This window comes from Vanessa atalanta, chromosome 7 (assembly GCF_905147765.1).
Source record: "Vanessa atalanta chromosome 7, ilVanAtal1.2, whole genome shotgun sequence".
NCBI lineage: Eukaryota > Metazoa > Arthropoda > Insecta > Lepidoptera > Nymphalidae > Vanessa > Vanessa atalanta.
In genome coordinates, this window is record NC_061877.1 from 10,204,981 (window position 1) to 10,227,460 (window position 22,480).

The following is a 22,480-nucleotide window of genomic DNA, read 5'->3' on the forward strand; positions in this document are numbered from 1 at the left end:
ACACATATTATTCAATATCTTGGCACGTTTACCCGTTTATTGAATAAAGCCGAACAAGTGCGTAGTTCAACGGCTCACCTAAAAAGGCTTCCGTGTTTAGCTTATCCACACTGTTAGTCTGTAACCCTTCTTGGTAAATATGCTTACTAACCATTAATATATAAATTCAATTGTAAGTAACGTATAATTCGTAATAAACTTACATCTTGTAATATGATGTAGCCAAGGTTTTTTATAATAATTAAAAATGCGTAAACCCTAGACCGCTTTTAATTTAATATCTGGGTTGAACGATGTGTTCCGCACCATTTTTTCTTAAATTGACTTATTTTAGCAGTTTAAGTGATATTTTATTCAATCAGTTCATCCTCTCTGATTCTCAAATGATTGTATCAGTAGACATTTGTTTATTTTAATGCTAACCGACCACCTACATTGTCATTCCAGCTGCGACATGGCTTTGACCTGAGGATATTTAGGTCAAGAGGAATCGATTTATGGTCTTGCCGCGTAAATAATTCTTAATCCTATTTAAATTTACTTGACTAGGAGGAGACATAGGAGTACTTATATGTCGGTCGTCTGGCAGATATATAATAAAGAGCTCGGAACTTAATATGATGTACAACAGAATTATCTTATTATAATGTATAATTGACTTTATATCGTCTATTAAGCTTTCATAATAGGTGTTACATTAGTAAGGACGTGCAAGGAAATCGTTGTTATTGACGATAATTACATTTTAAATCGATAATTCTTTCTAGAAGTGAAGTGGTGAGTAATCAGTATGAAGGCTACGAGGTAGGCAGTCATTCGATGTCGAAATAAATTTGTGTAAAATAATGAGATCGTGAATAGTGGGCGGATCGGTTATTAATACCACCTTTGGCCTTTTACTTAAATGATGATATAGGAATCTTACATCCTACTCTAAGTTTGGCTTTACGTAGCCTGTAAGAAGCTCAATAAAGTACTAGATTTATTTTATCGTATACTTACTGGAATACATACCTTATTTATAAATATTAGGTCATTATTGAATAATTAATTTAATAAACAATATGTAAGCAGTATATAAAGAAAAGCATTCAATATAATATATATACATATACATTAGTAATTAAGTACATATCCGTAGTAGGTAGACATTGAGGTAGTCTTTAGCTCGATGGGGCGGCAATTTGACTGTTTTTTTCCTGTTACGGCAATGTTCTTTATATTGCTAACTTCATGATCTGAGAATTGCTGATTTCTTGACAAATTAATCAATAAATTTATTTATTCGGACCCGGGACAACAAATAATAAGCGATAATGAAAATTATAAGTATATAGTTTGTTTAAATATGTAGGTTTACTAATTCGATTTTAGTACTGCAATGCATAAGTTGAACACAGATAAATGAGTTGCGTCTATAACAGTCCATATTCTTGGTATTCTTTTTACTTAAATTTTAAATTATATTTTTAATTTTTCTTACTTAACTTTATCACGACATTTATATTAACTTTGTAACTATACACTATGCAGAGTAGCGTAATGTCACAATCAAATCGCAAATCAAAGAATTAGACCATTGTACTGCTCACTAACTGTAAAATCTTCGAACTAGCTTAAATTTTAAGTTCCACTTACCATTTTTATTTTTCATTCGCCAACGTTATTTGTCTCGTTGGTCTGGTGACAATTTATTTGTATTTTATTTAAGTATAATTAAATCGACCTTGTTACGAAGCTGAGATTAGAGATTAATTTCTCGGTTACAACCAATTTCTTAAAAACTGTCTTACTTTTCTCTTTTAAATATTCTCAGATTCGAAAATACATAAATATTTTCTCGGTGACCTCGTTTTGACAATCTTGCGCATGTATGATGTGGGTACCTACTCGGGCCATTGCGCAAACGCACTCGAGGCCGCACGCTCTCATTTTCTCAGCCTAATGTCAGGATCAAGGTTATTGATTTTACTTTGCTTTATTAAGACATATTATATTGACGATAGACACTTCGAGATAATTATCACGTTTGTCAGATTTATCGTAATTCAAAAGCTTAATAGAAAATTATGCAAATATTCTATGATTAATACTTACTATCTGATTATGAACTTGTGCTCTAATTAAAGTAATGGCCTGTAAATGTGCCACTGAATGACTCCACTCCTTTGAGGACAGGGATTGAAGCTTATTCCACCACGCTGCTCCAATGCGGATTGGTGGATCCACTTGTGGCACAATTTCGTTAAAATTAGATACATGCAGGTTTCCTCACGATGTCTTCTTTACCGCTGAGCACGACATGAATTACGAACACAAATTAAGCATATGAAAATTCAGTGGTGCTTGCTTTAAAATACAATTTACATAGTATATCTCGGATGTATAGTTCTCCGTTGAAATATATCAAGTTTGTAAAAAATATGTCTTTAGAATTTTGTTATGTTTATTACTATTTCCTATTACTATATTCCATACTTACATACATACATGTGTATTCCGCCAACCCGCATTGGAGCAGCGTGGTGGAATATGCTCCAAAACCTTCTCCTCAAAGGGAGAGGAGGCCTTTATCCCAGCAGTGGGACATTTACGGGCTGCTAATATTACTATTCACGATATAGGCAATGTATCCTTTCTTAGTTTGGGATAACTGTATAACTTTTTCCTTTGCGTTATGTTATTTATTATTCCCTTTTGTGTATAAGTACAACTTCGCTTTACCATTACATAGATTTTTTTCTCTTTTATAACCTAATCGAAAAAAGTCTTCATGACCTTTATTTATACTTACTCCTTTCTTTTCTGTGATAAGCCGTTTGGTAGAAACATCTTCTCCTTCACTTCAGTGACTGTCACTCTTGAATATGTCTCGAACTGATTGCTTTTTTTTTCAATTTTATGCACTGCGATGCCTAAAGTGGTCGGGTTTATTATCCTAAAATGCTTGCATCATTTGACTTCCGCAATAATTATGCCCTCATCTCCAATTCATATTCAGTTCAATTCATAGCCTAGTTTACCTTCAACTTCTTACTCGTTACCCTATTACCTAAATAATGTCTGTGCCCTGCTGATGCATTTTCTAATCACGACCTGATCTTTATTTCATATAAAATGTTTCCTCCTATAGCTAAATCTCTAGATTTAGTTATATGTAAATAACCGAAGAGTTCTAACTCTTCGGTATTTACAATCACTCAATTGTCAACCCTTTATTCAGAAATAAAATTAGATTTCTTGGGGAGCCTTCCTTATTAAGATATACGCGGAACTTTAAGCTTAAAATTTCTGTTCATAAAATCAATATTTAAAAGTACTTTAAAAAAAAACTGTAAAATATATGATGTATGTATGTACATTTTCGGGGGTGTGGGAGAGGGGACGGTAAGTAGATGACCCCAGAATGTGTAAAGGTTTTTCAAGTTAGATTTTTGGGGAGAAGGAAGATTTCCCTCCTACGAAACCTAAAGTAATCGTAGTCGATGCAGGCTTTGTCCAGCAGTGGACGTATTCCGACTGAGATGATTGTGATGTTGGTGTTATAATATATGTATATATATATATATAAATTATAATCGACCATTTACTTAAATATTGACAGGCACTTATGAACTAAGTTTTAGTTATATACAAAAAAATATTACGAAATGCGTCAAGAACGCAACTGACGGTTAAATTTTGACCACCGTGATCAGCCAAGATTGATGTCTTCTTCCTTAAGCACGTCACGCAGTTCGTTCGTTCAATAATAATATGTTTTAAGTATAAGTATTAATTTGTTAACATTTGTATGTAGGTTTATGGTTGCATAAACTACCCAGATTATGTTTTTCAAAATCTCTCTCAATTTCAGTCAGACCGCCCGTTGTACAACACATCAATTTTTCTTATTCCTAAATTTTTCAGTATTATATTATATTTGTGTTGTACAATAAAAGAGGTATATTATGATTTGATAAAAGTGAATCAAAGGAAATTATAGGTTGAAAAATTAGTACATTTAATTCTTTAATTATTTACAAGTCGATTTTTAACATTTTTCTACATCACGAGTTATTAACAAAATCCATCAACAAGAACTTTCTTCAGAGTGTAGTTTTTAATATCATTTTTAAACACTTCAACAATCTGTAAATAAATATATGATAAAAAGATCCTAAACGAAATTAGATAACAATGTTCAGATTCCTTTTTTTATTTCGAAATAAATAACATAGAAAAAAAAACAAATTTACATGAATTACTACATATGTAAGAATTGCACGATACAAAATATGATACATAATGAAGACCTTTGAACTTCCTACTCTAATAGAAGTATTAAATAACTAATAGAACTATTTAATAATTAAAAATTTACTTCCCGAGTTTAAACACCTAAATAATGAAATGAGCAGAAACTAACTTATTTTTAAATATTCGTTCATATTATATACCTAACTAACACAACCTGCACCACACAATTAAAACCAACACATAGATTATTTAATTAACTAAAAAAAATGAACACAAATTTTAATCTCAATTGTAATGTGTAATCTTTGTCTAACATTGACAGAAGGGTTCCTACGTGATAATTTCCGAAATTAAGTAGTTATTACTTAACTGCCAAATCACACACACTTTTAGAAAGTCTCCGTACTATGTACGTACTCCATTGCCTGTGGTTAGATTCAGAATTAGTAAAAAATCCCCACAATCATTCTTCTCTCATTGCGAATAGTCCATCGTCAAAATTATTCTATGATTTAGAAAAAATATTAACATTCTTATTAATTAAATAAGAAAGAAGTATCTTCTTTGATTTTGAATACATGATATAATTTTGTTTAAGAATTAAAAATGAATAAATTTTATATCAGATTAATTCTATTAGAGATAATGAAAATGATGCATCTCCACCTCCTATGCTGTAACCCATCAACCCGACGCCATCGTCATACAAACAATTTCATACAGAAATAGATGCAACGATTTTCGAGTATTATATAAGTTTATAAACAATCGAAATAATTATACCTACCAGTATTAATTATTATCATCGAATAATAATTAAACTGCTAATATATTACGATGGTTACTCGAACTAATTACCTAGATATTTTATTTTTTATATGCAAATTGGTATAATCGAAGGAATTATTATTACGGATACCCATTTAAAATTTCAATGCATATTTCTCTTTTCTTAGCGTCTTATACAAGTAATGTAATCACTGCTTCGGTTTGTCTTTGTTGTCCGTTATATATATATATATTTAGTTTTAGTAAATGCAAATTAAAAATATTGCTTGTATTCTGATATTGAATAAGGGAAATACACGATATTTCCCTATATTATCCAAATTATTACGATACTGACAGTGAGAACCCTGTACTTTAATAGTATAGAGTCAGTCTTTAATCACATTTAAATTAAAAAGTATAGCAGACTATTTTGTATGAGAACAGATTTCATGATATAACTCTTAATTTCATCATTATTATGTTGTAATAATATAAATATATTAGTAAAGGATATTTTAACTTCTTCATAAATATAATATTATTAATAACCAATAATCATTAAATATTCAATTAAAATAACATCACACGCCTCACTATTATTGACATCCTTGATTAAAATGTATGCGTTTGATATTTGAAATGACAAAGTGAAATCTGGTAGATACTGTTAATTTGAAATGTTCTACGCATTAAAAACTGATTTCTTTTTTATTTAGTATGAATTATAACATAACGACGATTAAAATATACTTATGAGTGCTCATGTAAGGTCGACTTCTTCGACTTTAGTAGGAAAATTCTGACTTCGATTTAAAATTATACTAATTACGTTTTAAGCCGTCGATATGATCCCGAAGGTCGGCGAAGAGTATTTGTCTTCCATTCATATTTATCACAGAGTATCCTCGTATCCTCAGTTACCTCTTTTGGATCGTATCTTACACAGTGCATATATGTTATATTTTTTGTTTTCGATCTTTTATAACTCACTTGCCTGCAATGTCGGTTTCATTATAAAATATAGTTCATTAGAAAATGCGTGTTGATATTTGTAAGTAACATTATACATAGTTAAAGTGCATGAAATTCTTTCATTGTGCTTTATATTAATCAAAATCATATTCTTTATATTTATTAAAATTGTATACGATAATGGTGTGTCCTTTTATTGTTATCTTTAGCAGATTCGGCTGAGCGACGGCGGGCGGCAGCGTACACCGCCAGCTTGGAAGGTGAGGGGAGACTCGAGTCGCGCGGCCGTACCAGCGACTCACGGGACTCCGCCGCTGGCAGGGACGCCGACGTAGGCACGGAAGGCAACTTCCGGACCGTGTCATACGGTAAAGGGGAACTACGTGACGCTGTAGACGCTATTGAACCTGATCCGTCCGAGTCCTGAAAGAACATCGCTAGTTTGCAACAGTTTCGTCAATATTCAAAAGGATCCAATATTTTCCCTGATTTGTTGTAATATTGAAATATATATGTTGAAAAACTAACCTTTCTAGCATCTCTGTGTTCGAGTCGGTCATATCTTGTATTCCTGGCAGAGGGCTTACGCGGAGGGCGCGGCAGGGCGGAGGGCGGTGGCGGCAGACTAGAGGAGCGCGTTTGCTGTGAGGCTCGTCCCTGCCGCTCCAGCAACAATGCCTCCTCGCCGCGCCCGTTCCCGCGACCTCCCACTGCCGTGAGCCCGGGGAAGCAGCACAGACCTCGCTACAGATTATGAAGGTCACGTAAAAGGCGATAAGAAAATTTCTGTTATAAATAATTTTAAATAACTATTCTACATTTTACCTACGACCCATTGTTTAGAACTAACCTGATGAAAAATATATCCATCTACCATTTTTAATCACATTTACTGCTAGCTCTACCCTGCGGTATATTTCGTATTGGGACCATGTTATAGTCATGTCAACAAACTTGCCTACAGTTTTCTTCATTTATTGAATGTACTTATATGATAATAAGTTAAAAACCCACTTTTTCAACCTTAATGAATACGCGACCTCTTAACATTTAAAAAAGTCTAGCGAACCCCAAGCCTGTGACGTGTTGATTATGTCACTGATTTGAAAAGCTACGTATTTTATTTTCTTTCTATCGAGACCCATATTGATAATGAACCAGCTCTAGTAGCCAAGCTTTTAACTTCTGATCTAAAGTATGTACTTTGAGATCAAAGTTTGAACTTTATTAAAGGTATAGCCTTGCAATCACGACTGTTCAGAATGGTCTGCACACGTGAGAATTAACTATATCAAAAGCTCCTTTTTGAAAATCAGTTGCCTATACAAAAAAAATATTGAGAAGCTATTAAGTTTTAATAGCTATGACCAGACCAGCTATTAAGTTTTAATAGCTGGTCAATACCTTTTACATTGTTTATGTTCTCGCAAGAAATGCTAAGTCTGCGAACATGCGAATTATTAGTGTCATTTATGTCTCGCTGGTCTTTTGTTTCATTTGAATATTTTATAAGAGCCTTCAATGGAGAGAAAAAGTATTCTGATAGGTTATGGATCAAATTATAAGATTAATTTCTGCGACAAAGTCGAACAAGGCTTCGCGACCCACAGATTGAAAAACACTGATCTAGCCTTTTCAATAAATAGTACATGAATACTTTTTTTTTTTAAATCAGACTGACGTTCCTGAGCTTAGCGACTAGATTAGTAACTATACATAACCTACAGTAACACATTGGTTATAGTAAATGTGTGTGGGTTCACACATGGTAGAAGTGAAACTCAATAATTTAATTTTATTATTTATAACTATCGTTTTCTAATCACAACGATTCTGAAGAAATAACACTTGAAAAGTTTTAAAAAGTATGCTGTATATTATAACTGATAATTGTGGTTATAAAGCATATTATGTACTTAGTTAAATAGAAACAAAAACCTTAGTACTAAACAATAACAGGTCTGTTATTAAGTTAACGAACTGACACAATGGAGCGATACAAACAAACGTGAATACAATTAGTAACTCTTACCTCATTACGGAAGCAGCGCTGAAGAAAGTTGTAACATCACCACTTTAATACGAGCACTCGTCACGCATCACTGGCGATCTTATACAGAAGGTCTGCCTTACTCTTTTTCCTCGAAACGATTAGTTTTACCGATTTCAGAGCATACTAAATATGATTTGTAATAACGTACTGTTTAATGGTATCCTTTATTTAGCGCTCGCATTAAAAATCAGCTGATTATGAACAGCGCGGTTACATCAGTCGTATCAGTGAGCGTCGCGTCACACAATCATGTATCATTATAAAAGCAAAACATTTCGGCGTTAGATTCCCGAAATGAAAACTAATAAGCCTCAGGACCTGTACCTGTGATACCTTGTAATTTTCTTAAATAAACAATTAATAAATAAAATTCGTTCGTCACATTTTCGGGATTCCAACAGGTTGAAAAAAAACAGTGTAAATGTTAATATTTAATAAACTCAAAAAGCCTCTAATATTAGGATTTTTTATTAAAACTACAACAAACAAAACATGATTTTTTATTAATAAACATGCTCCTTCTAAAAATATATCGAGTACAAAACTATCCCAAAATGTCCATTGTATAAACTCGCTATTCGTAAAGCCTCCTTCAGTCGGCTGTTTCGGCAAACACGATATATAATGCACCGAACTATACCATACACATATATACGAGTAATCAGTAAAGACGGATTGTTTACACCATAGTTTTATCTTTCGTTAAAAAAGATAAAAAAGATTAGCAAACCTTTTTCTAACATCTTATTATTAATAATTATCTTCAAAGACTTATATAGATAATCTACAGCAGTAGATACAATCTTAAGTAAAATTACGACTAAAATAAATACGAATAGTTATATAGAAAATCCATCACATTACAGAATTACTAACAAATAGTAATATTTTACAACAGACGAGCAAACAAGTTATTTTTATTCTAACTTTGGCGTGCTTTGTGACCAATCCTTTATAACAACAGATGTCCTCCAGTCATACAAGACAAGCATAATCCTTGGACTTCTCTAAAGTATAAATTAAATATAAAATTAATAATCTTTTAAATATATCTAGGATCATATTAATAATCAATTACAACGACTAGTGGAGTTAATTCCATTTGCATACCACAGAGATTCTTAAAAATCTACATAATTCATATTGGCACCGATATTTTTGTATTTTGTGTTCATATTGTAAGGCTTGCGATTAAGGCACATGGTCAAATGATTTATTTATATTTTTAATCTGTGCAATATATTTTTATTACTGACTATTTTCGATAAATTCTTTAATAGAACTGCATGATTATTATATAAAACAGACTTGGCAGACATTTCATGCTTATATAAGGACCTCAAGTACACATTCACATCTAAATAGGAAACAGCGAACAATTAAGTCGCGATAGAATACAATAGTACAAAATATTACGCGTAAAAAAATAGTGGATTTTCAGAAAGTATATAAATTATATAATAGTTAAATTAAATCCATAAAGTATTATACGATAGACATGATATTTATTATAAAAATTTTGTATTAATTACTGGCCGAATAAGATTCTAAGAACCCAAATTCTTAGTAGTTGATTTTTATAATATTACGGTTAGAAGCTTATTGTTAGACAAAGTAAATCAAAACAATCTAAAACCACACAACACAAAAGCTACACACTATTAACAGTATAATCAGGAATGTTAATGCAACGCTGCAAAACTATTGGAATGTCTGGTTTATTCGTATATTTTTGCTGTACTGACAAATTCATTGAACTTCGCATACAAAACATAACAGAGCGTCGTAGATCATAAGTGATATATTGTTTACGTACGAATGACAAATCTATTTTTGTCTTAAAAAAAAATCTGTTTATTAAGGTAGAGGAGCTGTTTGTAATTCTGGGAGCTTCCTAGTTAAGTTTCAATTTTATTTTATTCGTGTTGGCATGTTTGTGATGCCTACAGGATGTGGGTCTGCAAAATGCCAGAACAGCTGTCCTGGCATTTTACCGCGTACCTAAGATGCTGATTTCACTTTATTAGAACTATTTATAATATGGCGTCTATGCAGTTGTTATCAAAGACAAAAATAAAATATATATATTTTTTTAATTTATGTTACAATTCAAGGATTATTAATAAAAATATCGTAACAGCTTACACGAAATACATGAATATTTACTTCGAGAATCTATTTTGTTTAACAATCGAATCATATAATTTTTGGATTTGTCTCTAATGAATTACTTTCATAATATTGATCTAGTCTATAAACAAAATACATAATTGCAACATGGACATAAGTTTCAAATAAATTTGTACAAAGTAGTATACGATATTACAAACAAGGATTAAACCCGGAGCTTTGATAAATTATAAAGAACATTCTCGTTTTGAATATTTTGTCCTTGTACAGATTTAAATGAGACAATATCATAATCCAATATAACGTATTTTTAACAATTTTCTGTTCGGTGTTTTCTAACCATTAGAGAACGCAGCGATTAATAATTCAAGAAACACTATATTTAGCAAGGATATGAAGTGAAATTAAGTTCTTCTGATTTTTTCATTAGTGTGCTTACATAGTACGTATGCTTTATCTTATTTGAATATCGCCCGAACTCACGTATTGGGAAATGTAGCAGGGCCATATGGGTAATGGTACATCAGATTGTATATGCGTCAGTAGTAGTTGGCATGCGGGCGGGAGTGCGAGGAGTGCGATGAGTGCGAGGAATGCGAGGAGTGCGGAGAGTGCACGTGGGGAGCGTCGGGGAGGAAACTCACGGCGGGCACGGGCGGCCGCTCCAGCCGTGACTCCAGTGCCGCCAACTGCTCCTCCAGTCGGAGCGACGAACTGTCGAATCCGCAACCTGTGCAAATAATTCTAATTCAAATCCTATTACCACATCTTATTGCGAAAAGCACAGTGTGTGCAGACTACTTAACAAAAGTTGCAGGTTCGATGACATACGCCCAAAGACTACATAAGACTAGTAAAATATGGTGTAGTAGACAATGACACATTGACAAATGGAACTTTAATGTAAAACATATTAAGTACTATGTCCACAAACAGAGGGCGCCTGAACTTTGCCTTGATACGGCTATTTGCTGGGTAAATAAGTCGACGTATCGGGTATAATGTAATAATATCGCATGCCGACGATTCAAAATAGACAAGAAAATTTAAATAGTCGACATGAATATTTATTTCCGTCAACATGTGAAACATGCTAATTTCTAAATGTAGTCTCTAGCTGCGGCGCAATATATGGTGACGGGAGGCCGGCTGCAGTGCCCGTGCGGCTCGAGTATTTTAGCTCGCGGGGCCCGACGCAGAGACACGTCCCGAAAATAAAGAAAGGCAGCAGTACCGCTGGCGCTGTCGTTGTGCGGCGAGTAGTTCCGGCGCGCGAGGTGGCGGTAGCGCCCCGCCACGGCCGCCGCGCCCGCCGACACGCCCTCCGCCGACGAGAACGACGCGCCCGACGACAGCCCCACTGCGGACACACGCGCTTACATAAATACTCTGGGCCTGTGTCCCTGCTGCCCATATACATTGACGCCGTAAGAAATTCTCCAACGGGCCCCCAAATTTTAGATCCCGAGAACACGTCGATAGACACACACACACACACACATACACTTGTGGACGGACATACTAATATCACCAGCTAAATTAAAGCTATTTATAGGATACGAGTTCTACAGCAACAAGAAGTGATCGAACAAATTCTACTTCAAAAGTTTTTTTTCATTTACTTTATATTATGGAGAGAAAAATATTTTGTAATATGTATAATGTATATATAAAACATACCGAGTTCTTCGCGACTGGAGTTGTTTCGCAGGGACGCCGCGCTCGTGTGTTTCTGTAGCACCTTTATCATCGCATCGCGCTCGGCCACTTTCGATTCGAGCTCCTTGACTCTGAAATCAAGATAAGTCATTTTTAAATGCGATCATAAGAACAAAAACGTTAGTAATGTCTTTTACTAGAGTTTCTCTTTTTTTTGGTAGCTCGTAAACACTAACCTGCTCTCGAGGTCGGCCACTTTCTTTTGCGCAGAGTGCAGCTCGTCCATGTGTCGAATCTTCTCGCTGCGCGCCTCCGCCATCAACCTCTCCGACTCAGCCGACGTCTTTTCGAGCGCAGCTATTTTAGCATCTCTGCAAATATAAATACGGATCATCACTAGCTGCATGGGACCGCTTAAATAATTATAGAAACGCATTGCTATGCGTTATTTTCAAATTATCGAGAATTACAGGACTTGCGACGTTCGGAGGACTGAATCAAGTCCTCCTAAGTTTTCTGACCAAATTTCAGGCACGCCAAATCTGTCCATGTGATTTACGAGAACTTACGTAACATCTCTGCGTAAACATATATCAGGCCGTCGACGGCTTGACATGCTTCAGAGGCGCACGATCGACACTACGACTCTCTAGCTCGGGTGTGTGTAGAGATTTTGTTGAGATAAATGAGCAACAAGTTTGGGTGACGGACTCGGTTCATCCGCGGACTCACTTGGGTATGGAGGCGGCGGACACGGCGGCCTGGCGCAGCGCCGCCTCCTCGAGGTAGCGCTGCTCCCACTTGGCGCACTCGCCCTCCAGCGCCAGCAGGCGCTCGTCCCGCTCGCGGAGCGCGCGCCGCAGCTCGGGCTCCGCGCCCGCCTCGCCGCACGCGCCGGCCCCCGCGGCGCCCGCGCACGCGCACTCGCGCGACCTGTCGCACGCGCCATCAGTATCACGGAGTCGCCGACTAGCGAACGCGAGACGCGAATAAGGCACGTAAGAAAACTTTATACGGAGGAAGCGCGTACCGAAGCGCCTGCAGCTCGGTCTCCAGCTGCGCGCGCAGCTTGCGCTCCGTGTGCTCGCGCCGGTCGGAGGCCTGCTGCAGCGAGCCCAGCGCGCGCTGCAGGCCCAGCACGCGCTCCACGTACCCGCCCGCGTGCCGGCACTGCCGCACACGGACACATTTCGGTTGGACTCGCGCGAGTCAAACCGTAATGTGGGTGGTTACACAGAACAGTGAACATGAAACTTTATATACGTTAAATATGTTTACTCTTACTGTTTACAATACTTACTGTTTACGATAAATATCGTAAAATTTTCATTATATGAATTCTAAATACTTTTAAGCAAATTGAAGTCACGCAATACAATGAGCTGAAGGCTCGTAATACATACGCTTGATTGATTCGTAACGTCTGTTGTACCAAATCGTTTGTAAAGCATGACGCGAGCGAGAGCTACCTCGTCCTCGAGGCGCACGACGTTGGCCTGCGCGTTGGTGAGCGCGGTGTCGAGTATGTCGATGTGCGTGCGCTGCTCCTGCAGCGTGGCGCGCTGCGCCGCCATCTCGATCTCCTGCCGCTCCTTCGCGCACGCCAGCTCCTTGTCTGCGCACGCGCCGTCGGCCACAAAAACACTTACATTACAGTCGCGTACAAATATTGCATTATACAAATGAGATTTATAATATTAGATTAACTTTCTTTCACGCGCTATACACACTTAGCGAAAATTATTATATTATTAACCATAAAACACCTTGAATAGTCACTGTGGTATTAATTTTTACATTTATTAATAATATCATTATTCTCATTTTAAATCAACCGCTAGAACACAAACTTACTGAGAGAAGTTATATATATAGATATTTTTAAGCATTATCAGCAACAGGAGTCAAGAGTATTAAATAATGGAATAAAAATGTAGTTTTTCTTACAATTTCATTTTTAAACTTCTATGTTCTACAAATCAATAGTCATCAACATCATCAATACAAAGAGTAATATCAACTATCTTTAAAATTTATTGATGGCTTTTAAAGACGCTTACTATCGAACTGACTATAGTAAAATAGCTAGCCCTGTCTAAAATTTCCGTTCTGTTTACATTTATAATATCTAGCTTTAAATTTATTAAATTATAAGTACGAAAATATACTCCATCGCGATTTAATTATTTATTATCTTACTCTGCGTAATTAGTTGCGCGATCAGCATTTCCCTACTCTGCAGCTCCTTACGCAGCGCCTCGCTGCTGCTATCTCCCTCTGCGCGCACGCCTTGGGACAGCAGCTCCACCTGAGATCATAAAATACTTTGTAAAATCACGATACCCCTGTGAGTATGTATACCAAACATATATTTCCGGGTGACATTAAACATCAAAGTCAAAATTTGTTCATAAACGTGACGTTATTTAGGGGAAGGATTAAATATAATAACTATTCTGGATGTCCCCAACATCAAAGACAATGTCGGTACATCGTGCCGTACTTTATCTCTAAGGGCGGGGCCTCTAGGCCCCTAAGTTATAGGGCATGTCTCTTGTGCCACTGGATGATTACGGTTAAGTAGTGAGCAACTCGCCTGCTGCTTGAGCGCGCGGTTGAGGTCGTGCAGACGGCGGCAGTCGGCCTGCAGACGCACGCGCGCGGCGCGCTCGAGGCGCTCGCGGCGCTCGCACGAGCCCACCAGCTCTTCGTGCGCCGAGCGCACCTTTTCCACCTCCTCCTCCAACTTGTATAGCAGGAAAGACTTGATACTCTTTATTTCACTGAATCATTTGGGATTGCTACAAACATCTATAGTAGAATACACGACCGTCGGTTATACTGTGATATACCTCGATGTCACTCGAGATTTGATTTCCGTTGAGAATGGGTATTTGGTATTTGGGTGATGAGGCGACGAAATGATTCAAGATATTTTTACAAGCATTCAATAAGCAGAAGCAATCTACTAACATAAAAACGTATATATTAAATTGGAAATAAATTATTAACCAGAAAAGGTAAAGAAATATATCGCAAGAGTATAGAGCGGAATCGACTCTAATCTGAAAGAACGTTTACAGTTGCAGTTTCAATTTAATTAATACGAAATATAATTCTATTAAAACTACAAAAAAGAATTCCTGTGTCAGTATAATTAAATATTCATACTTTTAATAAAATTTTAATCTAGTATCGTCTAAACAAATATCACTAAAATATAAAGGCAGTAACTTTAACCTATTTTTTTTTTTTTTATTATTCTTTATTGTACAAATAAAACATGTACAGAGGGCGGACTTAACGGTATAACAGCATTTTCTGCCAGCCAACCCAGAATAGTGTAGGAGAGTAGTCAGTAGGGTGTGCACAGAAGTTAAAGAATAATTTTAAAAAATAATACCTATTGTTTGTTCGTTTTGTTTCTTTCATTGCAGATTCATACAACAAAATATAAAACCGATTTATACGTATACTTAATAATAAAAAAGTGCTATATGTTATAGTAATATGTTGCATATTGTTTATAAAAAACGGTAAATTAAAATAAAAAAAAATCTTTATTCAAGTGGGCTCATAAAAGCACTTTTGAATCGTCATGTTACACTGTCGAATTAAATGTAGAGCTACCATAGGTTCGGAAAGTAGATTTCACCGCGAAAAACCGGCAAGTAACTCAGTACATAGTTACCCTTTTCCAACATTTTAATAATAGAGTATATCAGTAACGTACAATTAAACTTTTATATATCCTGCCTAGAAATAAATACTAAGCCATTATCATGATTTACAAAAAAACAAGATAATACTTAATACTCATCAAATTTCATTAAATAGAAATTTAAAGCGTCTTATATCTATTAAAATACTGCCTTTTCGAATCAAAACAACATCGTTCGTATACAATACACGAATGGTCGCTCGAGGCATAATAATACAAACACAAGGTTACGATTTTGTGAATCACAGCAAAAAATAGCAGAAGTAAGTGCAACGCACTTTAACACCGATTTTCATTCAAATCCGATGAGCGACGATACAGAAAGCGCGAAAATAAACATTGCTCATCATCTGAATTAGATTTACGGAGAATCGTACGATCATCCGTATATCTCGGGGTGACCTAATTTTTTTGCAATTTATACGTTCCTAACATTATAGACGGCTTTCAATTTCGATTTTCAAGTAATGACATTTTATAAACAGCAAATTTGCATTCACAGATAAATAATCACTCTAAAAGTAAACACAAAACTGCTTGGTTGTAAAAAGATATACACATAATTTAATTTAAAAAAAAATCCATTTGTAAGAGAGAAATTCAAAATAACATATATTTTATTATTATTTAATTTTATTATTTTATTATAAGGTTATCTGTTTGCTTAAAGGGAAAGGGGGGGGGGTGTATTAATTCTAGCAGATGTATGATATCCTATGTTCTTTTCTGTACTTGATAATGTGAATGCAATTTGTGCCTATCGGTTTGAGTAATTAAGACGTGAAACAAATAAATAAACCGTCCCTCCCCTCCCTCACCCCTCCCTTGTGTTATCATATTAATTAGGATACAGAATCAAACATCTTGTCGCGCATCAGAAAAGCTATCCAACCTGAAATAATATAACAAATGCCATATCATTTCGCAAAACCAAATATAAATGAAATAAGATAAAAACATTGACTTTGATAAAAGTAGTAGCCTAGGTATTTAAAAATATATCCACAGTGAAAGTTGATGTAAATTGACCTTTTTTTAATTATTCCCAAACATACATGATGCATGTGTCACTGGCAGCAGCCCGCTTAATGTTTCTGCTGAGAGCTCGGCGCTAACCTTGTTTTGAAATAAAATTCGACCAACGTCAATTTCACTTTCACATTTTAACCGTGATTACACACGAGGCCTTCGAGACGGAAAATAATTTCTACTCGCATTTACTTTCACGGTAAAAAGTTACTGTGATGAAATAAAGTTCGTATTTAAAAAACCTCCATATACGACTTCGTTTCGTTTACTATCCCAGCATTGCTAAACTGTTGAAATGATTACTTCTCTTTCTCTACTCGCATCGTAATACTAAACAGTATGCCTCATGTTTTCAATTGATCATTACGTATTTACCGTTAAATCCAAGATCGCAAGTGATGTCACGAGGAGTCGGCCAAGGCCTTGCGGGAGGGGATGGCTCACCTTGTCGGTCTTGGCGACGCGCTCGCAGGCGTCGGCCAGCTGGCGCTTGAGCTGGTGATTCTCCGCCGCCAGCGCGTCCAGCACGGCGGCGAAGGCGTCGTCGGGCTCCGCCAGCGAGCCCTCCCCGCCGCTGCACCAGCCGCTGGACTCCGAGCCGCCCGGCGCCGCGCGCACGCCCACGCTGACACACGCACACTTACGAGATTTCGGAGGCACAGCTAATTCTCTAACTCCGATATAATGATCAAGTCATATAATCTAATCAATTCTATTAGCCCGACCGGGATTCGATCTCCCATCCAGTCGAATAACTCTAACAGCATCCCGGGTGCAACAGCAGCGGGATGATAAACAAAGGAGACGGATAAGGTGAGGACTATGATTTTTTTTTTCTCTGGCTTGTATTTGTGCCAAAAAGGCACAGATTAAGGCCTATGATATCGTGCCAGTAAATATGTCACGTGAGTCGGCCCTACTCCGGCCCCAACTCTCGATCGCTCGCAGTGACATACCTGGTCAAATCGGGCTGCGACCGCGACAGGTTAAGTTTCTCCTTGCTCAGCTTGGCCTTGGATGATTTCCCTTTCCGTTCGTCGCGTGGCTTGGAGGGCGCGCGAGGTCGCGGAGAGGCGGGAGGAGGAGACTGCGCCACCTCCTTAGCGAGGTGCTTTAGTACAGACGACTGGTTTAGGAAGTCATCTGGTATCTCGGTTATCTCCTGCCCAATATCAAGGCATAGTTGATTAGAAATTGGACATAATAAATTCAATCTTGTCATGATTAAAATAAATAATAACTATACACCAAATATTTGGTTCAAATCAAATAATATCAATAGAACGTACCTGTACACCATGATCTGGTGGGCTAGTGTAAATCCTCTGACCTCCGACGTCTATATAATTAGCACTTGCCGTTACTGTTTGTTCTTTATGCATTTTAGGTAGAGGTATACCGCTGGGCTTCTTACCCATCTCTGACTTTTTTAATGTGTGGTACGGAGATGATTGGGTATTTGAATGCTTAACTTCACTAGTGGTTCGTTCGTGTTCTCTATCAATTAAAAAAAACAATCATTATTGTCTATTAGTATCTATCTCATACCAGAAGATTCTATGCATTTTGGAGGTTTCTATATAAAACATTATTATATAAGAAGCTGTGTTTTACAATTTCTTTAAAGCAAGTGCTTTAAATTTAGACTAATGATGTTACTAGCGTGAATTTCATATATTTGTTATAATTAATTAATTAAAACTGGCTCCATGTTAACACTTTGCTTACCGAATAGGTGTTGGTCGTGAAGACCATGAGTCATCTTGGTTATGTATTATAAGAGTGTTGTAAGAGGAAGATGATACATCGAGTGAACTACGGTTGCTGTTGCCACCACCCACTGAATCTTTCAGTGAATTTCGATTGCTGCCTGACACATTATCCTGTTACAAGAACATACAAATTTATATTAACAATAACAAAGAACTTTAGTTGCAATTCCTATCTTCCATAGAGAAAGAATACAAAATAGAGTTACAGCGGTGTACTAATAAAGAATCAGTTTGCTGTTTTATTACAAGCTTTTAAGTGTTCAAATTCTGTCAAATCCAGCTCCACACCACCACAACAATTTTGTTACTGTTAACAATGCAATCTAAGAATAAAACAAATTTAAGAATAATAAAAATAAATATGTAATTGTTTTCAATTCATTTTATTTTATTTTTTTAATCTATTTTTTTTTGGGACTTTTTAGCGACAAAGCTAAATGTCAGTCCCATCGTTCCCTTAGTAACAATTCCACCACCAACAACAATAAGAATAAACTATTAATCACAACTTCATTTTATTTAATTATGTATAAACTTTATATTTACTAAAATATTCTTCATCAATGAAGTAATTTCATCATAAGCTTGTGCAGTAATAACAGTATTATTTTTAATTAAAACATTTCACTCGTAAGTTTATTTTAAGAATAAAAATGATAGTAGATATGTAAAGTGTATTATTACCTTAAGGGAATTCCTATTATTGTTATTGTTGTTTGATTGACTCTGATTCTCTTGGCCTTGTGGCTCTACGCGAGCAGTGTGTCTAACGACATACCTTTCTTCTCTGGACAAATTTTCATTTGATGTTGATACATCTGTTTCACTACCGGACAAGCTCTGAGGAAATCCACTCGGCACTGTGGAGTAATTCATATTTATAGTACAATTGTTTTAGTTCATTTTTAACCCTTTGGTGATATTAATTAAAATATATCTTGAAATAGTCAAGAAATATTTTAACTTACCAAAAGCAATATGAAAAGTATATGTTGAAGTGATATATGAAGCATATATGTATTAGTTTTATACTAACAGGATTGCCATATACATTATCACCTAAATTATCAGGCATAATAACCAGAATAACTATATTTTTAAACACTCAAGTAAAATTATTGCATTAATAATTTTCTGAAATAACAATAATACTATAATTTATTCAAAAATTATTCAAATATTTATGTTTAACTAGGAAAGATGAAAATATCATAAAAGACATACTGTTTAACAAATATGTTAGTTAAATAGTTCCAACCAATACAATATTTGGTAATTCAGTAGTGCTAAATAAAATAAACAAGGGCATTCACATAACAACAGCAATGATTCATAAAAGAGGTATGATGTTTCTTCCAATTTAAATAGACAACAATCAAGACTCACCAGTCTGTTTCTGTGTTCTCTGAATGTTATTAGCGAATGAGAGAAAACGACCTGTTGGTCGCATAGATCCCATTTTTGTATTCTGACCTTAAAATCTCAACTAGAAATCATTTCACACGACTTTAACAAATATTATATCATACGTATATAATACTATGATTTCCCCATCTGCAAATAAATTAATACCACCGTGTTTATTAACATCACTCTTATAGATAGAAATAGATTGCAATAAGAAAAACGAGGAATAGACTCATTACGATGTGAATATCGCAGCCATGTAACGTGACTAAAAACAACACGTTTTACCTAAGTATACAAGTTCATTTCTTTAATCAGATTATCAATGAGCTTTTATCACTTGAAGTATAAATGAAAAACAGCAAAACAAAATCGTATTACGTCCTTTACACACATTTAAGGGAATCAAATTGTTTAAAGGGTCAGCCAGCTGTCAACTAAGAAGTATGTTTTTAATTTTGTCTTATTGTCTATTATACAAATATCTATTTGTCAAAATTAATAGCCTGTCAATACCAAAAGCAAAATTATTTTATAAAAATATATGTAAAATAACTTATTATGCATGTACTTTTTAATATCATTATGTATACTCTTATTAATATAAAAATTCACGACGGAATAATAAACCCATTTCCATTAGTATGACGAGATTACTATATGCTAGTAAGGGAAGTTTATGCTATTTAGTCCTAATTTTACAAAGATTAAAATGATCTTATCCTTTAATTTAAATGTAAACCATAATACATTCGTAATTCGAGTAATATACAACCTTAAACAAGACCCTAGAATATATTTTTTAACATAGATAATTAATATTCGCTACTTGCTACCCACTTATTGCTCTTTGAGATAGCCATTTCAGCTGCTCTTCGAATCCTCGATCCTGTCACCTATTAAGTAACAATAATAATTAGGTTTATTACTTTATTATATTATATTACTTACTTATATCCTTGGTGTTCGCGCAGAAGTAACACAGAAAGGAAAGATTGTCACAACTTTTTAATTTGTTAAATGAGAATACTATTTCATCTATAATAAAAAGACATAATTATCTTTGTTTCTTTTGAATACTGTATTTTAATTAGTACCAGAGATATGATGATGTCCTCCTGACCGATTTTGGTTACGGCGGCCAATCTCATGGAAGTCTAGCCAACTGCACAGGGCATGCATATTATAGTACACAAATACAAGTGAACTCTCTATTCCCTCATTCTCATAATCCGATGCGATGGCAAATTCGACACGACCGGAAAGAGAGTACCGGGGTTCCGAGGCACGCTTCGGTGTGCACACTTCCAACTTCCAAACTCTGGATTTTTAATGAGAAATTTTCAAACCAGTAACTCAATAATGTTTTATCGGCCCGACCTGGGAATTGAACCCACGACCTTGGAATCTACATCTTTATACCTAGCCACTAGATAAACCAAGATTGCAATGTGTAATGACAATACTTTCAAAATATTGACAATGACATATGACAATTGAAAATTTAAACTAAACGCAGAAAAATCAGAAAGGTAAATTTTACATATCGGTTACTTAATATTTAAATAGGCTTAATAAATAATTTTGGTTATTCTTTTCAGATAACTTTATATTGTTTACAGTTTCATAAGTTTCCATTTAATAATATCATTAGCGCTTTAAAATGTTACGCAGTATTTTGAAGAGACCCATTTACAATTCTGCTATACAATTATTTAAGTTTTTGTCAATACAAACAGAAAAACCAATAAGGAATAAATATAACGCCAACTGTAAGTGCCTCTTGTAGCTGAAATCTGTTATAAATTTACTTGTTACAATTTACAAAACAAATTAACTGTAACAGGTAAAATTCGTCGCGAGATAATACATGTGGATGTTTTCCGGCAATTTTCAACAAAACAACCCCGTTTTGAAGAAGTAATAGTAGATTATGATTATGTAAAAAAGGCCACAACTAATGAAAACATTTTACTCATTGATGTGAGAGAACCTGACGAAATAAAAGAACTAGGAAAAATTCCAAACAGCGTCAACATTCCATGTACGTACTTTTATGTTAAGTATAAAATATAGTAAAAATATTGAATCACAAAGTATTGAAAATGTTTTAGTAACATTATAATTACAAATAACTTTTTTTATTTTGAACTTTTAGTGGGAAATGTATCTACAGCACTAGGCACCATGACAGAAAAAGAATTTCAAAAATTGTACCAGATTAAGAAACCTTCTGAAGATGCTGAAATAATCTTTTATTGTATGTCTGGAAAGAGGTCTGGTATGGCACAACAGAATGCTTTTAATCTGGGATATAAGAAGTGAGTACTTTAAAAATTTTATTTTGCATTATGAATCATGCTATAGAACATATGCAGTGAAGAGAAAGCAACTAGTTCCACAACTCAGTCAACATATTTGGGACTCGAGTCAAAACCATATTTACATTGTGTGTAAGCCATGCTGCAAAAAAATATAATTGTTTAGCAAGGCTTTCAAGGTCTTTTGTTTTAAATTTCCCAGTTTTCTATTCAAACACAAAGATAAAAAAGTACTCTTTTTTAAATGAAATATGTATCTTTTCTTTACAGTGTGAAAAATTATCTTGGAAGTTGGATAGAATGGTCTAGCAAAATGCAGTAAACGAGCTGCAGCAAGATAGAATATTAACAGCTAGTCCCACATCCAAATTATACTTTTTTGTTATCTATATTGTATTTTTTTTTA

At 35.1% G+C, this 22,480-nt stretch overlaps 2 protein-coding genes and 1 long non-coding RNA gene across 9 annotated transcripts; 2 read left to right on the forward strand and 1 right to left on the reverse strand.

Annotated features, from left to right (window-relative positions):
• On the forward strand, window positions 1-6,618 carry LOC125065089. 3 transcript variants are annotated; one of them, XR_007119602.1, is made up of 3 exons: window positions 1-133; window positions 6,192-6,350; window positions 6,561-6,618. It is a non-coding gene; the product is annotated as an uncharacterized LOC125065089 (long non-coding RNA). The 3 variants fall into 3 exon arrangements; XR_007119604.1 differs by having other exon boundaries at window positions 6,192-6,242; XR_007119603.1 differs by having other exon boundaries at window positions 6,195-6,350.
• Window positions 5,558-20,190, reverse strand: LOC125065088 (angiomotin-like protein 2). Of its 5 annotated transcripts, none has more exons than XM_047672514.1 (18): window positions 20,042-20,190; window positions 19,733-19,900; window positions 19,031-19,206; window positions 18,303-18,457; window positions 17,864-18,071; window positions 17,531-17,736; window positions 17,019-17,199; window positions 14,421-14,570; window positions 14,024-14,132; window positions 13,294-13,451; window positions 12,855-12,994; window positions 12,557-12,757; window positions 12,061-12,195; window positions 11,846-11,955; window positions 11,400-11,525; window positions 10,810-10,895; window positions 6,511-6,726; window positions 5,558-6,405 (listed from the first exon to the last, which is right to left on the reverse strand). In XM_047672514.1, the coding sequence occupies exons 2-18, from the start codon at window positions 19,803-19,805 to the stop codon at window positions 6,145-6,147; spliced, it is 2,691 nt and encodes an 896-aa protein (XP_047528470.1). In that variant the 5' UTR covers window positions 19,806-19,900; window positions 20,042-20,190; the 3' UTR covers window positions 5,558-6,144. The 5 variants fall into 5 exon arrangements, with proteins under 5 accessions (XP_047528470.1, XP_047528467.1, XP_047528468.1 ...); XM_047672511.1 differs by having other exon boundaries at window positions 14,421-14,588; XM_047672512.1 differs by having other exon boundaries at window positions 14,421-14,588; window positions 19,993-20,190.
• A 985-nt stretch (window positions 20,191-21,175) lies between these two features.
• Window positions 21,176-22,463, forward strand: LOC125065169 (putative thiosulfate sulfurtransferase, mitochondrial). The gene is made up of 5 exons (XM_047672646.1): window positions 21,176-21,285; window positions 21,355-21,525; window positions 21,600-21,797; window positions 21,912-22,074; window positions 22,345-22,463. Exons 2-5 carry the CDS (start codon window positions 21,417-21,419, stop codon window positions 22,394-22,396), a joined length of 522 nt encoding a protein of 173 aa, XP_047528602.1. The 5' UTR covers window positions 21,176-21,285; window positions 21,355-21,416; the 3' UTR covers window positions 22,397-22,463.
• Window positions 22,464-22,480: the final 17 nt, after the last annotated feature.

What these genes read in the sequence shown, in the direction of transcription:
- LOC125065088 (XM_047672511.1), bottom strand. Translation starts at nt 19,805, where the DNA reads ATGGGATCTATGCGACCAACAGGTCGTTTTCTCTCATTCGCTAATAAC. An exon ending in TCCGCCGCCTCCATACCCAA is followed by an intron (nt 12,196 to 12,556) that starts GTGAGTCCGCGG and finishes TTATATTTGCAG; the next exon opens with AGATGCTAAAATAGCTGCGC. An exon ending in GTGGCCGACCTCGAGAGCAG is followed by an intron (nt 11,956 to 12,060) that starts GTTAGTGTTTAC and finishes TCTTGATTTCAG; the next exon opens with AGTCAAGGAGCTCGAATCGA.
- LOC125065169 (XM_047672646.1), top strand. Translation starts at nt 21,417, where the DNA reads ATGTTACGCAGTATTTTGAAGAGACCCATTTACAATTCTGCTATACAA. An exon ending in AAACAGCGTCAACATTCCAT is followed by an intron (nt 21,798 to 21,911) that starts GTACGTACTTTT and finishes TTGAACTTTTAG; the next exon opens with TGGGAAATGTATCTACAGCA. An exon ending in TTTAATCTGGGATATAAGAA is followed by an intron (nt 22,075 to 22,344) that starts GTGAGTACTTTA and finishes TTTTCTTTACAG; the next exon opens with TGTGAAAAATTATCTTGGAA.